This window comes from Patella vulgata, chromosome 2, assembly GCF_932274485.2.
Source record: "Patella vulgata chromosome 2, xgPatVulg1.2, whole genome shotgun sequence".
In the NCBI taxonomy this organism is placed as follows: domain Eukaryota; kingdom Metazoa; phylum Mollusca; class Gastropoda; family Patellidae; genus Patella; species Patella vulgata.
Window position 1 is genome coordinate 24,353,920 of NC_065880.2, and position 18,847 is coordinate 24,372,766.

General features: G+C 34.4%; 2 protein-coding genes across 12 annotated transcripts in view; one reads left to right on the forward strand and one right to left on the reverse strand.

The window, feature by feature from the left end:
- Positions 1–1,461: 1,461 nt before the first annotated feature.
- LOC126810788 (STAM-binding protein) lies at positions 1,462–14,459 on the reverse strand. Of its 4 annotated transcripts, none has more exons than XM_050536062.2 (11): positions 14,330–14,459; positions 14,050–14,129; positions 9,993–10,203; positions 8,569–8,644; positions 7,397–7,489; positions 6,203–6,579; positions 5,411–5,609; positions 4,612–4,749; positions 4,040–4,152; positions 3,287–3,386; positions 1,462–2,624 (listed from the first exon to the last, which is right to left on the reverse strand). In XM_050536062.2, the coding sequence occupies exons 3-11, from the start codon at positions 10,193–10,195 to the stop codon at positions 2,562–2,564; spliced, it is 1,362 nt and encodes a 453-aa protein (XP_050392019.1). In that variant the 5' UTR covers positions 10,196–10,203; positions 14,050–14,129; positions 14,330–14,459; the 3' UTR covers positions 1,462–2,561. The 4 variants fall into 4 exon arrangements, with proteins under 4 accessions (XP_050392019.1, XP_050392020.1, XP_050392018.1 ...); XM_050536063.2 differs by having other exon boundaries at positions 14,050–14,206; positions 14,330–14,441; XM_050536061.2 differs by having other exon boundaries at positions 14,050–14,446.
- Positions 14,460–14,983: 524 nt separating this feature from the next.
- LOC126810779 (protein FAM13B) overlaps positions 14,984–18,847 on the forward strand; it is a 73,239-nt gene continuing 69,375 nt past the window's right edge. For all 8 annotated transcript variants that reach the window (XM_050536042.1, XM_050536035.1, XM_050536040.1 and 5 more), the window contains exon 1: positions 14,984–15,123. The gene's annotated coding sequence lies outside the window, so the exon portion shown is untranslated. The remainder of the gene's footprint in view (positions 15,124–18,847) is intronic.

Below are 18,847 nucleotides of genomic sequence, written 5' to 3' on the forward strand. Positions count from 1 at the left end.
TTTTGGATATACAGGATTTTGATTACAGAATCTTTTTGTTATTCTAGACAGTATACTGATAGACAGGTCAGAAATACAACTAACATGAGCAGGATGATTTACCCAATACTACCGCATTATTGTTAAAAACTGACAGAATAATTCAAGACAAAAAAATTGACTTAATTCACTGAAAACTTTCAAAAAATGAACGGCAAATGTGATGCAAAATGAATTGAAATGATGGCCTTGGGATGTGGGGGGCTGGGGGGATTTGTGAGGGCTTTTCAGGTAAAGACAGCCAGTTTTGAAAATTAACAAGTTCTTTTTGTATGCAATATGGGGAACTGTTTATGTGGAGCTTAGCAGTTACAAAATGTACTGTTTAATAAAATGTATTTTAAAAAAAAATAAATCGGCACCATTGCAGTTTTGTATGAAATTATGAGCAGAAAAAAAGTCTGAAATTTTGTAAAGTAGTTCCTTGTTTAGATTTACCGTTTACCTAGATACTGAAATCAACTACATCTGAACTATACTAATGTCCAAAAGAAAGTATACACACTAAAAAAATGACTAAGTTTTGTTTAAATCAACAAAATGTGATAAAACTAAACTGAACATGTCTTGTGCGTCCAAACTCAATATTTCTAAGCAAATAAAAGGCAAAACAAATGGACATTGTACCCAAATACCACATACAATGGAAAAATGACTTTGTTTGAAGCAGGATGAAATGCACAGTGTATACTTTCTTTTGGACATTAGTTTTTAAAATTTTCTAAAACAAACAACAGACTAAGAAAAACAAAAATTAGACAACAAAATTTGAACAATATGCTTGTTATTGTGGCTTAACCACCAACATAACCTTAAAGGCTCAATACCACTATTGTTGTAACTGAATAAGAAGTCCCAATGTTTATTCTGGTCAACAAATTGCACTATTTTACAATATTCCAATTAATTGATGATACAAATTTCATCTTAACACACCTAATTTATAAAATTGGAAAAATTCAACTAAATGATTTGAAAAGCCTGACGTAAAGCTTTTCAAATGTGACTTGGATTTAAAAATATTTTTGAACCCTCTGGACAAGTAAAATAGGATTTAATGGATAATTTAAACAACAGGTAGGACACTAACACATTTAGTACTTAGAATAAGGCTATTTCTGGAGCTGTCAAGCCAGCAAGAGTGTTATTGTCCCTTTAACAAGCATTAGAAAAATAACAGGGAATATGAATGACGATTATGAATGTTTTAGCAGACCATGATGTTATGATTGGAATTCTTCATTAGATCCAAACCCCATATTGTAATCTTTATGATTGTCACTTACCCCTTGCTGCATTCCACCCTGTATTGCCTAATGTTTCAGTGTACGACTCTGGACAATGTTTACTGTTTGTTATGCATTCAGTTTACCATTTAACCATGGTTGACCTTCCCCAGTAATAAAATAGGTAACGAAAGAATTTCCATATACAATACTGTATTTATTTTGTACATAATATAAAAACATTATAGAACATATACACAGTATACTGTACTTATCATACAAAACCTCTTATATATATATACAAATATACATTAGATTCAAAAGGCATATACACAACATTGAATCATACTGAATAAATAATAGCACTGATAAAATATTTATACATTTATGAAAATTTACTTCTCTGTGCTGTATAAACATATATTTACATAACATTTTATTGGCACTTAATTCACAGGAAAAAACACAGAAATGAAACGTTCGACTTTAATATAACACAGACTAGACCTATTTAAAAATTGTGAAGTAACATTTTACCAAAAATATTAACACCTTGTATTTAACTGCTACAGTTCATATAATTTTGCGTGAACTAGTCAAACATGTTACATTGCAAAAGCATGTTTATAAGCACCATAGTGACTAGTTTTAAATATAAAAAATTTTTCTGATTTCTGACTTACTTTCTTTCACATGAGTGATGCCATTGACAGTTCTGTTTGTATCAGCCATTCATTTTATAACCCTAATCCTTACTGCATCATTTGCTGGGGTTTTAAAACTCCCATAATTATCTACGTACCACTGTCCTGTATATAGCAATACGTGCAATTGGATTGGCCAATAATGTTGTGCACACTGACTTGAAAGAAAAAATGTTGGATGTTGCTGTTATACAACTTTAAAAAATTAATTGTCTTCTGCTTTAATCAAATAGGAAAAAAGTAAAGTGTGTTCAGCACAATATGAATGGTCCAATATTGATACATAAAGATATCAAATGTTTAAGTGTCATTCAGTAATTGCTCAAATTAAATAAACACAAAACTATAATAACGATTCTTTTGTCATACTTGTTGAAACATTGGTCCGAAAAAATCCAATAATAACTTTTCATACAGATTTGTCTTTTATTTTTTCATTAATGTAACAAAATATTTAAAACAAATTTTTTACAATAACCTTGATTGTCAGTAACTTGAATTTTTCATCAAGAACATTAAGATCCTTATATAATAGTTGATTAAAAAAAATTAATAAATAAGCTGAAAAAAATAGATCTAGGCTTCATCTCGATTATTTTCTTCCATCAGTAAATCGTACCGATGTTCCGTCTACTAATTCTACACCTTCACCTTGCTATAAAATAATAACACAGAAAATCATTAAATATTATCCTTGAGTGGCATTTTATGATTGACCACATAAAAAACACAAAGATCATTGATATGGTTTATTATACATATAGCACAACCAGTGTCAGATTTAGATGAAGAGAGGTTGACAGGACCTAGAATATTCCACTTATAGGGCCCCTCCCAATCACCCACCCTCACGACTAGAGAAGTGTTTTAAACAAAATTTAGCAAGGATGATAGTGTGTGTATGAAGGGCTTATAACAGTATCAAAAATATTATACACCTTGGCTGGAGGTCCCCTTGATCTTGAGGCTCCCTTGATCTTGAGGCCATAGGCTTCAGCCTGTCAAGCCTGTACGTAAATCTGACACTCCATTTAATTTAACGATAAAATCAATACCATGACAAATTGATTATGGGCAAAAAGATTACAAAAAGTTCTCTACATAAATTTGTAGACCAAGCTTGGGACCAAATTAACCATGCCACTTAACTCAATGACAGACCCTGTGAACTAAAGGCTGGGTATTATTTTAGATGGATTTAATAATAAAATATTTCATTATGTACTGTAATATTTAAACTGTGCTCTCTACTACCCCAAAGCTTCATTAGTCCTTCAAATATCTGAAGTGATGATGATAGAATAATTTTCAAATTACCTCAAATAATGGTGGTTCTTTTTGATGATAATGAAAACCTGTTTCTTTACACGACCCTATCTGGGTTAAACCATTTTGTGTTAACCGGAAAACTCCAGATCTAAAACATATACATAGATGAATGCTTTAATATATTAAATACACCCTCAAACCTAATTTTGTCAATTAAAGCTACTAATCGTCAGTTGAAGAGATTTTGAATCACATGTAAACTTCAACTTTGTCATAGTTGAATATCTAAAAGAAATATCTGCAGACGACATAAGAAAAAGCTAGCGCCAACGTTAAGTGTTGGGTAAAATTGGATTGAATCAAAGCTAGGAGTTTATGGTTTGTTTTCTTCATTAAATGTTAAATATTCAAATCATGGATGATAATGTTTGATCTAATGCATGATATTTTTGTAACAGCTTGATCATCCAAGAATGAGAGACAAAATTTAACATCCATAGGAGGAACCAGAGAAAACCCATGGACAGACAACCCTATTCTTGTCATGTACAAGTGTGGGATCGACTCAATAACAGACCCAAAACCCCCGATCTTCGAAGATAACCGAATATTTAGAAACTTCTTCACATTTATTAGCACAACACAATACTAGCAAAAGATATTAAGAACTACTGAGTACTGAATCAAGTTGGGAGTTGACACATTACTAAGATATAGAAAAACTACTATTATGTATTGATTTCCTGCATCTTTCACGAAAAATAGACATTTTATCTTACAAAATATAAAAGGCCTACTTACTCCTTGAACTTTGGTGAACAAACTATAGCTACAGATTCTGGCATCATTTTCTGGTATGGAAAATGTGTATGCATGTCTACACTGGATAGAAAGGCTGTTTGTGTAGGATGTGTCTGTCAAAAATAACATATTATTGATAAACTATGTATCAATAAACTATTCAAAGTTACTTATTTAAAGAGCACATAAACTGGTCATATCAAAATAATATAATTTATATATGGTAGAAGAGTTGTTAGCAACGGGTCCTTCTGGTCTAGCATTGTTCTTGATTATAACTTGTGACTGGATTATAATATTGACTGAGAATTGTGTTTGTCTTACAATGATAGATTCTGCCCCTTTTTCATAAATTTACCAAGTACAAATTAATATTAAACTTTTTACATAAATTTAAATGATAAACAACAAAATATTGTTTCACAAAATCCAGTATTAAGACAGAAGGACTTTTACATATGGACAATACCTGTTAGTAGACCTCTCAGGAGGAATAACTATGCAAGTTTGAGAGATATATAACAGTAGAAGAAATTTCATTTGGAGTGGTAATAAATTATGGAATGACTTACATGTATCCATCCAAGTGTAATTAAATCGTATTTATCTTGATAATCTATTAAATCTATTTCATTCTCCATATCACAGCTATCTGGGGTTCCATGTTGTTTAGGTATAAAAACATCAGATATATGGAATGCATTCTTTGCCTGGAAAGAAGATGTAATTTTTAAAAAGGTTTCAAGAAACATTCAATCAAAGCTAGTCTATTTACTCCAAATGCTTATATTTCTAAACAATATCCATTATTGAAATATCAGTCTATTGTAATGAATATTATGACATCCTTGTTTTTCTACAACACCTGGTACCACTTCTCATTTAAGATGTTCATACATTAACAAATTGACTGGATTGGTGGCTGTTGGCCCTAAGGTCATCCTCTACACTGCAGGGGGGGGGGGGGGGGATGGCCGAATGGTTAGCATGTGCACTTTATCATTAGGCCTGTCATTGAGTCAACTGGCATGGTTTCGAATCCCTGGTTGTACTAGCAAGGAGTAGGGTTGCCTGTCCAATCTCGTGGGTTTTCTCCGGGTCCTCCGGTTTCCTCCCACTGCTAAAGACCCCTACACGCAAGCGAATTATTGAAATAAAATTAAACCATATGTTAGTCCCGAAATGACCTAGTTTGTCTCTCTCTCTCTCTCTCTCTCCCCCCCCACTGCTTCTGAAATTCAGGTCCAAACCATCACTCACTCCAGTTAGCTATTACGAGGCATATGCTTACTCCTTCTAAAACACCTGATATGACTTATCCATCAGTTTATAAAGAAGACTGAACAAACTATGTATTAACATATAACTCACCAATTTACCAAATAATATACCCAATGTTTCTGTATTTCTGTTTGTATTTGATTCAGCTACTGTAAGGAACTGGGTGAAAATAGATGTAGGCACTACAACTTTTCTAATATTACTAGAACCGCCTCCAAAATTACCAATACTCGTAAAATGGTCAAAGTTTGGTTTACTATCTCTATTAACTAGTGGAATTTGTGGAGAACTGAAACATCATAACACCATTATGAACATTTCAAATTAAATAGTTGTTTTATTCTGTGTATGGTTTTATTAATAATATTGTTCTGTCTCAAAATACCATATCTATCCATGTTCAAGTTGCACTTCTAAAAGTAACTGTACAGTGCAGTGGATGCTTACGGCTAGCCCCCGGATCCATTCACTTAATCTGATATGTACGTTTGTTTGTGATTTCTGCGTATTGTGTTTTGTCCGTAGTTTTGTTTTGTGTAATTGTGTGTGGTGCAGTCCCCCTGCACTTACTATTATATAGTCAAAATCAGAGTTTGCTTTTTTGGGAATCTTGACTTGCTACAATAAATATTCGTTCAAAAACTTGTAAAGCTAGTCCTATTGGAACTGCCGAGGTGACTAATTCTCATCAATTGGTTCCTAAAGAATACCTCAAAATATTGCACTTTCAAGAAATGAAATTGGTTTTAAAGTCTTAATTTTCTGCACCAACCGGACTAATGAAGGCATGCCTATGCCATGCAGTGTGCTATGAAGGAAAATCTTGCCTCAACTCTTGGTGATCTAGTCACTATGGCCCAGTTATAAGTAGTATATTATTACCTTGAATCACTAACTGTTAGATTTTTCTTTAAATCACGATTAGGTACAGGAGGTATAGTTGTTATACCAATATCTGTTGGTGGCATATAATTAGATAAATCATTAGGTATAAAGTCCAAGTTACCAGACGGTACAGATATACGTTGATTATTTAAACCACTTGTATTATTATCTTTATCCTTATCTATCTCTAGTTGTGCTAACCGTCTTTGTTCCTGTAACTGTAGTTCACGATATCTTTCTTCCTGTTCTCTACACCATCTTTCTTCAGATTCATTTCGGATCTTTTCTTTCTCAGCAAGTTTTTTTCTTAACCTTTCTTCTTCCTCTGCCTGTTTTCTAGCATTTTCAGCTTCTAGTTCAGCTTGTCGTTTGGCCTATAATATCAGTCAAATGAAATCATATTATGTATGATACATTGTTTCAATGGCAAAATAAATAAGGTTTAACGTACTACTTTTCTGCACGAACTAGGCTAATAAAGACGACTGTTTCAATGGCATTTAGTAATTGAACTGAAAATACACAGAACACAGTTCCATGGAATATAATTACTTTTAATTACTACGTGAACCATCAACTAAGTTTTCCTATTCTTTTTATCAATAAAACAAATAACAATACAGTCTACTTACAAAATTCAACAAGGACGAATTTGTTATCGGTGATTGTGCTTTCGAAGTTATCTTTTGTCATTACAAGAATACATGTACATGGGAAATTTGTTGTTGTTTATGTCCCATCAATTGTTATGATTGCATCATATGCAACCATGTTGCTCAGTAATAAGCAGTAATTGCATTCCAAAGAATTGTGTATTATAGTTTGATACTGTTCCATAAAGAAGGTCACACATCATCCAACATTGAGGATACTTGATTGAACCATATGGGATTAATTCTCTCAATCTCATAAATAGTGATAAATTGAGCTACAACCATGACAGCTGAAATCTATTCACTGTGTTTGATTATGTGACAAATCAACACACACTACCTTAGCTGACAGAACTATTACATTACTGAATTCTGTTTCAATTCTGTCAATTTGGTACATTAAGAATATCCATTTGTAAAATAAACTATCTAACAATGTCTTACGTCCAGTATTGTATTCCAGTGGGGAAATTGTGAATGTCATCAATATTTTAAAATAGCTATTACAATACCAGTAATTTTTGAAAAAATTACCAACCTCCAACTCTTCTCTTTGACGCTGTTCTTCAATATATCTTTTTTTTAATTTGGATTTGATTTCTTCCGCGAGTGGAAAAACTGTCTTCATTTTCTAAGGAAAAAAGTGTAATATGTTACAGAGAATATATAAATTGTTTAGGGTGTGTTGGTAAGGGTAGTAGTCGAGTGATCCGGATAATGAACTCATGATTAAAATGACACAGGTTCAAATATCGGCATAAACCGAGAAGCACTGTCAAGATTTTTTAAGCCCGGCACTGACTTGTTTCAATTTCGATGCCCCTGCAAGACTGACAAGGAAAGAGTGTCTAGACGACTGCTGTCTGATGAAAATTCTCCTGTCTTGCACTGAGCACATAACCACAGAAATAAAAAGAACACCATGCAAAGTGTGGAAATACGCCCACATAGCAGCAATGTCTCGACAGCAACTTATCCGAAAGGAAACTTGGATGTTGACCAAATTCAATATTTTAGCAAAGGGCTGATAACTTTGAAACAGAATATCAAAGAATGCTGTTTATCGACAGGGTTTGTCCTCTTGTGACCCCAATGCTTCAAACCAAATTTGGAAAAAATCTGTTAAACACTGTAGCCTCTATCACATTTACAAGGGTTTGGCAAAGAGGAGATAGCTCTGAAACGGAAAGTTGATGAACTTGACTCAAATGCTTCCACCAAATTTAAAAAAAACATCTGTTATAGATCTTCGGAAAAGGGGCATAACTCTGTAAAAAGGTCACAGAATGCTGAATGTCAATAGCGTTTGTCCTCTCATGAGCACAATGCTTGACACCAATTTAAAAAGAATCCATCAAAAAATGTAGCCTCTATATAGTGTTCACGAGCCAATTATTGACGCACTGACAGACAAGGTGATGACGTATAAAAATTACTTTTTGTTTGTCTCAAAATGTGTTGACGATACACTAAAATCCCATTCCATGGAATTCAAGCCCAGCTATAATCCGTAACCGACTGGTCTTAATCACATTTTTGTTCTTGAACTGCAGGTTTTTGATTTGATGTGGCTATCTAGAGTGCACAGACAACAAGTGCAGCTAAATATTTCCAATAGTAATCTGATTCAATAATAGTATTAATAGCTACATGTATTATAACAGCTATAATATTCTGATTCAATAACAGCCACCGGTATATTATAGTTACCTTTTTGATTTCAGCCAGATCAGGTGGTGGTGATGACTTATAACCAGGATGACTTGGAAGTCTTTCCACAAATAACCTGCAAATATTCATCAAAATTCATTTTATACTATTCAAAAAAAGTAGGGGATATTTGATTTTTAAGTGTTATTAAAGTCACCTAATGAAACTGACGAAGAAACAAATGACAAAATGAAATGAAGTTCACATTCATCGATTTATTCCAAATGATCGTTAGACTAAGTAAGGCACAGACTGACCATTATAAGGGTAAAATGATGCCCGGGGTCAAACAGCAAAGTTACCACAGCATCACAACCAAGTCAGTAACGGGTAAATCCTCCTCTGTTTGCCAAACAAGCATTGATCCGACGTGGCATACTCCTAATGAGACGTCTACGGTCATTTTGGTCCAGATTGTCCCATTCCTGTTGCAACGCAGCAGCAAGTTCTTGGACATTGGCAGGACGTTGTTGACGTTGACGTAACCTCTGTCCAAGCATGTCCCAGACATGCTCGATGGGGGAGAGGTCGGGACTCAGTGCTGGCCAAGGTAATGTGGTGATGTTCTGTTGTTGGAGGTAACCTGTAACGATCCTGGCCCTGTGACATCTTGCGTTGTCATCCTGGAAGATGAAACGGCGGCCATGACGTCGTGCGAACGGCACAACATGGACTGCCAAGATGTTGTCCCGGTAGTACTGGCCTATAACACGCCCTGCAACAACATGTAAAGCCGTTCTTCCAGCAACAGTGATGCCTCCCCACACCATAACAGAACCACCCCCAAATCGATCATGTCTGATGACGTTAACGTCTTGGAAGCGCTCGTTTCGACGACGCCACACCCTCCTACGTCTGTCCAAAAAATCAACAGTGAACCTTGACTCATCTGAAAACATCACATTGCTCCAGCGTCGATTATCCCAGTGTTGACGATCCCTACACCAACGACGTCTTGCCTGAATGTGATGATCTCTCAAACAAGGGATCACGCGAGGACGTCGGGCGCGAAGGTGACCCCTATGCAGTCGATTCCGAATCGTCTGGCCACTCACTCTCACACCAGTGTCTGTTTGAAGACGAGTGCTGATCTGATTTGCTGTGATGACACGATTTCTCAAGGCCAAGGTACGGATAAATCGATCCTGGGCTTGAGTTGTCGCCCTCGGTCGACCTGAGCGTGGTCTGTCCTGTACAGATTGTGTATCACGGTATCTGGACCATAGCCTGCTTATGACAGACTGAGAAACATTCATCGTCCTCGCCACAACCGCCTGTGTTGTGCCGATCTGTAGCATGCCAAGGGGACGTAACCTTTCATTTTGGGTAAGCCGACGCATATCAAAATTTGTTTTCTGGTCACTAAAACAATTAAACTGAATTTTAAAATTCTAAGCTTGATGGTTTTTGCTCTTTATACTTACGTTATATATTTAGAATATAAAATAAAAGCACTTTCATAATTGGCTTCGTCCAGATAGACATTTGCCATTCTAATCAGCTCACGTCCAGATCTAAAATATAATTTGGTAGATAATGTGTTGTCAACTTCCACTTGAGAACCATATTCACATAATGCTTTCAGTCTAGCTGATGGATCATTTATATGAGATACTTTCGATGCCATTGTCGTTACTAAAAAAGAAAAAAATTCAAATAAATATTAGGTAGTGACATGAGAAAAAAAAACAAGATAGGTCAATTATTAGGCCCATATCTCTTCAAATCTCTTGAAGCTAGCTTTATCATAAGACCTGTTCGTTCACCCCATTTAAACCCCTAAATTGAGTTGTTTCATACAAATAAAAACAGACAAAAGACAGGACTCTCGATTAGAACATTCTAAGTTTGATTCCTGGTGTGAGCGGAGAAGACGAACCCAGATTTTTCAAGTTTGGTTCACACTTGTCAGGTTTAGCACCTGGGCAGACAAGGAAGGTATGTCTAGTCATTCAGATGGGACAAAAAAACCTGTGTACACATGGAGGTGCATGTAAAGAACCCATGACAGTTGGAATTCAGTGACAACTAGGTACAAATGCTGCTCGCTGGGAAAAATTACCCCCCCCCCCCTCTTAGCATTACACATGAAGTATTGTTCAAATCTATTCCATCGTATCCATTACAAATAACATTAAAAATTCATATCATCTATAATTTTTAATAACATAACTTATATTACATATATTATTTATGTCTTACAAAAACAACACAACCAAATGTCTAATATGTATTTATCACTGTTTGTCACATGGTATCGCAATCTGATGAGACCATACAACTTTCCACAACTACTCTAACATTAATAAACGACTGATTATACTAAGACCAAATCTTAGTGTAGTCAAAAATAGTATTAAATTCTGTGGATCACACCTATGGAATACATTATGTGGATGTTTCTTCTTTTTTATATATATATATGTTATATTTATAATGTATATATATATATATATATATATACTTTTTTCTTTTTGTATAAATTTCTATTTCTTCTCTATCTATTAATGTACATATGTTCCCATTGATTAAAGGGCAAAATGTAAGAAAGGCCATTGGCCTAATTTTCAACCCTTTTGAAATAAAGTTATTATTATTATTATTATTATTAACTTCATTTCATATTACGCATAGAACACCCATAGATAACTGCACAAGCTTTAGATGGGTGAGCTAACTTAAAGGGCGTATGGCTCTATTTTTTGGAACCTTTAAATAGACAAAAATGGTTCTAAAATCAAATATAATATCAATGTATGTAAAGTGATTTATATTCAATTTTTGAAAAAAATTTGGTAATATTTAACCAATTATGTTACAACAATTCAAATTGAGTGGCAGTTGTTTACGCCTGCTTAGTGCATTGCATGTTTTTTAAATTATTATTTTGTCCTTTGTGAATCAGCCTTTACTAATTACTTACACATTGTGTTGAAGGATGTGTTTGAATTTGTTCATTAGGAAATGGCACCCGAAACCATAAGAACACAAGTCATGTACTTATTATAAAATGTTAATTTATCTTTTAAAATATTGGATATATTAGGATCCTATAGTTTCACGGCAAGATAACAACATCAATATTGATTGAAATTGATCAATATTGAATTCAAATTCGTGTTTTTAATTTTGAATATTATGAAAAATATTGAGTAAGAGACTTAGCTACTTTAACATGAAAATACTTTGAATTTATTAGGACATTTTGTACATCTTGAACACTTGCAATGTACGGTAACATCAGATTAGTCAATCAGGCTGGAATTCTGTAAGCGTTGACTGTTAAGTCCCGGGCCTGTAATGGTACAGGCTTCATTCAAAAAGAAAAAAAAAACAATTTACAAAAACGACGCAACAGAGACAGAGAGAGAAATGGGGTTTAACGTCCACTCGACACAAACTAGGTCATTTCGAGACTAACACATGGTTCAATTTTATTTCAATCATTTGCTTGCGCGTAGGGGTCTTTAGCAGTGGGAGAAAACCAGAGGACCCGGAGAAAACCCATAAGGTTGGACAGGCGACCCTACTCCTTGTCACGTACAACCGGAGAATCGAAACCTCGCCAGTTGACTCAATGACAGACTGTATGATAGAGCGCGCGTGTGCTAACCATTCGGTTATCCAACCCCCCAAGATGCAACAGAATAATGTGATCGATCTTGACACCATGAGTCAGATTGTCAAACAATTTTAACAATAAGGGTGATAATCTGGATAGAATCTCTACCAAATACCACCACATAGTACCTTATTATTGTGAAAAGCTAACATTATTATGTACATGTAGAGACTTTTTTAGTTAATTTGCAAAAAAGCAATGGCAAATGTGATTGTCAATGTCTCACCATTTCAGTTATCTCCCTTGATCACCCAATACTACCAAATATTAACCCATAAAAGTATAATTATTTGTATATAACAATATGTTTGTTTGAGGTAAAATAAATCATTTATTCAATGTTCTGCCGTTCCATTTATCACTGAGTGATACTATAAAACAGAAATTTCAGATTTCTGGTACTGTACAAATTATACACATCTTTGGGGAACTAACTCATTGGTACTGAAGTACCGTAATTAATTATGTCAGTTTTAAATTAATTAATAAGATAGTATGTGGTTGTATTTAATAGTATTAGATTAGTTCAGACACTAGAGCTGTGTAGATGTATACTGACTATAAATAGACATTCCAGTCTAGCATACAATTTTTGCAAATTCCATAAATTAACCTCTTTTTTTAAAAATATAATTGAAGTAGATTCTAAGCCTAAGGTTTAAGATTGCAAAAAGGACACAAGGATTTTAAAACGAACTTTGTGAATTAAATTCACATGCCATATTTGATTCACTCTATATAACCTTTGAATTTACTTTTTATGGTGTTTATCGAATAATTTCAATCAAATTTAAATAAGCAGAAGTTTACAAATTAAAAAGATGTTGATGTGAGTAGACAACAAGAAAGCCACAGGTATCTGTCTCTTTTGAATTAATGACTTTGAAAGATGTTCATAATGAAAAAGGAATGAATGAATGTTTGTGTTATCTGTTGATAAACGGCTACCTAAGATTTAAACAGTAAACTGATATGATCGATAGCGATAATGGACCGTAGCGATTGATTTGCAGGAATGGAACCCAGGAATTTTTTTCTGTTTGAGTATTCCAAAATATTCAATAAAGTTATGCAGAAGATCAAATGTGTTTTTCAAACCACCGTTGCAACCTTAAGTTGACAAATCAGAATTTGAATAATTTACAAAAGCAACCCACTCGTTTCGTACTTGGTAAATTTTACCTTTGTAAACCTGATGCAATTATCAGTCACACAATTAATATAATTTTATAATGCCGCATTATCTACATGCGCTATGCAGCATTATAAAATTTTCTCTAAACTATTATAATCTATAAGGTTCGTTGTTAACAACGCTTCTATATAAAATTGTTTTTTTTACATATTAATGATTAGTACAGCCAGCATGTTGATTGAAGCATGCAGTGAATCTACATCAGCTTGTGTATACAGTGATAAGATGTGTAGTCCCTGTGATGTCACACGCCAATCAACAGGATTAAGACTAATTGAAAAATTGACAAGTGTTTTAGACTTAGAGGGTCTGACATATAAATGGTCATCATATCAATAATTATATCAAATAATTTTAATCAGTTTTATGTGCAATTTCCTAAAGTGTTTAAAATAAACACCGGCTTCAAGTACATACAACTTTCATTAGATGAAATAAGATGTTTATTGCATCAAAACGTCCATTAAGGACAGCATGCATACATATACACTAAGACATAGTCATATATCAATGGTCATATATGTTCCTTAAATTATATTTTGGGTGGGCCTTGAACTAAAGTATTTATGTACGCTAGTAATAGTAGGGATAAATTGTCCTTGCCGCAATGCAATGACTGTCATTTTAAATTTTAATGATTTTTCATTAAATTCGATTGATTTACCTTTTCCTCACTGAACTCTGAACCTGTTGGATGTCAATGAAGAACATGAATAATAAAATTGGCTGTATTACCACCTGTCACTGTAAGGAAAGAAGTTTGAACTCTTGTAATGTTGTAAGACTGTTTCAGTGTTGGCTTTTTTGACTTGCTACTAGGCCTATTCAATTGTATTAGTATTATTGTTAAAAAATCTAGCTCTAGTCTAGGTGTGATTATTCAAAATCAAATTCAAGAAAACATCATTGTTCATTTCCCTGTCTTCAGCTACAACTATAAATACCGTTTAATTTCAATGTCACGAGATAATGAAGACGTGAATCATAACTAAATTCGTATCAGTTGGGATCCAATGTTATTAAAATTCAGCAAATATCGTCCATTTTCTTAATAACAATTTATCCAGACACAAGTTATGTGGGTCGTTTTTTGTCCAGGTCATATCTCTGACAAAACTAACTGCCATTTTTTTTATCACGATCAGTCAATTATTTTTAATTCTCAAAAATATTTTTACCCGCTTCAAAAATATTTCAATAATATTGCAACGATTGTAACCAGTGTTACTGAAATTGATACAAAATAAAATAAGATATAATGTTGAAATTACTCAAAACAGCACAGATAGGAAAGATTCAGAGACCTGTACAATCGAGTCTTACGCGTGATGACGTACAATTCATACAGACTCCCTCTCCAAACCTCCCCTCAAACAAATCAAAAAAATTACCATAGATCTAATATGATTCACTACTTTTTATTATCAAAAAAATATTACAATAATGCTATTATTTTATAATATTTGTTCATGTAGGTCGGATGTCAAGAGTAGATCATCACCGTTTGCAGATTGTAGGATTTGATTGGTCAATTTCTGAGTGGGTTTCCAATATTTTCATAGACTCTTGCGTCAGGGCATACCGAAGAATGTATTAAGAGAAAATGACCTTATTGATCAAATCTACTGCTTACCTCGAAAACACTAATTAATTAGGATTCCGAAGACTTTTTGCAAATTATTCCGACCTTCGTGCCATATTTCCTGCAAGAGATGTGTCAGTGACAGTAATATATCAGGTAATTTAGTAAAATATACACCAACCTCTGAGTGAAATACATAAAATTATTTGATTTGCACGTTGTAGATTTGTATATTATTAGTAATAGTATTAGATTTAGAATTTAGAAATACCGCCGTGTAGATTAAATGATTGCAGACAAATCAAAGACTGCAAGAAGACTCTGAAGATTCATTGATGATATTGATAATGAGTATCATCATTGTATTGACACAAGACTTTATAAAAGTGTAGAGTGTAGGCGAAAAACGTCTTAATTTTGATAAACATGCATTTGCTATTGGTAAGAGCAATGCCAATGAGCATAGCAACAGCCAATATAATGACTGTCTATCCATAGATCCAAGTTGAAGATGGCATTGGCATTACATCATTCATAGTGAGATTACTTAAACTGTGTAAAGGAGCTAAAACCTCTAGAAGTTAGAACTCAATATTATCCTTAATATTGAAAATTAGTCCATTAAACAATATTGATGTTATTTATTAACTTACTGAGTTACAAATTTAAATATTGGATACGAATCACTTATACACTTAGCTACAATTAAATGTATCGTTAAACTGTGTTTATGCTACAATTGATACAGACTAAGACTCCTTATGCAAGTTCAAATAGGTTCAAACGCACAATAATTGTATTAAAATATTATTAAGTAATTCTATCACAAATAGTGAAGACTGGACCATTAAAATAGTTACAGAACAGTTTTTATACGCCCACATTTTCATTTGGACGTATTATGCCGTCGCCCCTGTCCGTCTCTCTACAGGTCACAATTCTTATCCGATTTCGACGAAACTTGAAATATAGGTTTATCCCCAAAATATCTCGGCTGCTTTCGATATTGGCATGTATCGGATCGAAACTTCATGGATTATGGCCCCTGTTTGTAGGAAAAATCACGTTTTTAGCTTGTGGACCCTATAGAGGTCACAATTTTTATCCGATTTTGTTGAAACTTGAAATGTAAGTTTATAACCCAAAGATCTCAGTTCCTTTCGATATTTGCGCACATCAGATAGTAACTTCCTAAATTATGGCCCCTCATTGTACTGAAAATCACGTTTTTAGCTCGTGGACCCTATAGAAGTCATAATTTTTATCCGATTTAAAAAAACGTTCTATTATATCACCGTTACACCCTAAGGACGACTGAGTTCGAATTTCGTGAAAATCGGCCCAAAATTGACAGACAAAATGGCTGCCGTTCGTTCTCAAATAGCGTAAAAATTATGGCCCCTCATTGTACGGAAAATCACGTTTTTAGCTCGTGGACCCTATAGAAGTCATAATTTTTATCCGATTTAAAAAAACGTTCTATTATATCACCGTTACACCCTAAGGACGACTGAGTTCGAATTTCGTGAAAATCGGCCCAAAATTGACAGACAAAATGGCCGCCATTCGTTCCCAAATAGCGTAAGAATATGGTATATCAAGGTTGTGGACCCTATAGGGGTCACAATTTTTATCCGATTTTGTTGAAACTTGAAATGTAAGTTTATAACCCAAAGATCTCGGTTCCTTTCGATATACATGCATATCGGACCGTAACTTCCTGAATTATGACCCCTGATTGTACGAAAAATCACGTTTTTAGCTTGTGGACCCTATAGAAGTCATAATTTTTACCAGATTTAAAAAAACGTATTATTATATCACCGTTACACCCTAGGGACGACTGACACCTGAATATTGCCACTCGTGCAAACTAATTCCCCAGTTGCGTGTTTCAAAATCATAAAGACAACAAAATGGCATTAATAAATAGTATGATTTATTACAATATACACAAAAATCAATAATGTCAGAGTTCAATACGTCGATGGGCGATTTCGTGACTTATTGGAATTCCCTGAAAACTATTGGAATTCGCACAAAAATCACACAACTAAACATAGTCTTCACCGTAACACTCGCGCAGTTGTTTGAATAGCCAAGTCCGAAATTTAGGCCTGTAGATCCTAATCTGGTACTGACTTGAGCATTCTGTTTCCTCAATATTATACCGTCACGACACTTATGGTTAACTTGTTCCCCAACGTGTTTCCATATAAAAATGTGGTCCTATCAATCAACCATACACATAGTTTCACATCTGGTCTACGAACATGGCCCCGATAACCTTACTGCAAATCAGTAAGAAAAACCAACAAACAATAATAAGAGGCTAAAGTCTGCTAAAGTTAGCCCCTGATCAACCTGATTGAACCTGATTGAACAATACTAGAAAGACTGATAATGAGGTACTATCCACCCTGCTTTTATACCTATATTGTGCACAAGCTGCATGCCTCAGATTGCAGTTGACAATTCAGGTGAAAATCGGCCCAAAATTGACAGACAAAATGGCCGTCGTTCGTTCTCAAATAGCGTAAGAAAATGGAATATCAAAGTTGTGGACCCTATAGAGGTCACAATTTTTATCCGATTTTGTTGAAACTTGAAATGTAAGTCTATAACCCAAAGATCTCGGTTCCTTTCGATATTCGCGCATATCGGACCGTAATTTCCTGAATTAAGGCCCCTGATTGTACGGAAAATCGCGTTTTTAGCTTGTGGACCCTATAGAGGTCATAATTTTTATCCGATTTAAAAAAACATATTATTATATCACCGTTACACCCTAAGGACGACTGAGTTTGAATTTCGTGAAAATCGGCCCAAAATTGACAGACAAAATGGCTGCCGTTCGTTCTGGAATAGCATAAGAATATGTTATATCAAGGTTGTGGACCCTATAGAGGTCACAATTTTTATCCGATTTTGTTGAAACTTGAAATGTAAGTTTATAACCCATAGATCTTGGTTCCTTTCGATATTCGCACATATCGGACCGTAACTTCCTGAATTATGGCCCCTGATTGTACGAAAAATTGCGTTTTTAGCTTGTGGATCCTATAGAGGTCATAATTTTTACCCGATTTAAAAAAAGGTATTATTATATCACCGTTACACCCTGAGGACGATTGAGTTCGAATTTCGTGAAAATTGGCCCAAAATTGACAGACAAAATGGCTGCCATTCGTTCATTTCCTTTCGATATATGCGCATATCGAATTGTAATTTCCTGAATTATGGCCCTTGATAGTAGGAAAAATCACTTTCTTGTTAGCTTGTTCTCTATCCATCTCTCGAAAATGTGGGCGTATCCTGCCTGGCAGCCGCTGGTTCTTTGTGGTAATGCGTTCTACATTTTCAAAGCCATGTTTCTTATAATGTGAAAGCCACCATGACACCGCCCCAGTTGAAATAAGTTCGGTAGGCGAGAAATTTCGCGTAGCAGTTGGGTTTCATATTGTGCAGTGAGGCTTCACCTTTATTTCATTGAGAATTGGTTTATTATATGTTAAGCTATGTGCAGTACAGTTTTGGGTCAGTTTATGTGTAAATAAAGGGAGCTATAGGCAAGTAACCTTTTTGTAGTCATTTGACTAAAAAAACTTGCTCAAAGGAACTCCGTAAGATGAACCACTACTGTGGCTGGAGTAAGGCGGAAGACATCAGTAGTGGAACCATTTCTAATACACACTCATTAGTCATTGATCATATTACATTAATGTGTGCTTTTGGAACCATTTTCGTCTATTTAATTTTAGGGTTCGAAAGAGTAGAACTATTCACCCTTTAAATTATGAAACCAGGTTCTTTTTTCTGTCCGTCCACAATTTGTTTGTGGACACTCTAAAGGTCATCATTTTTATCTGATTTTGACGAA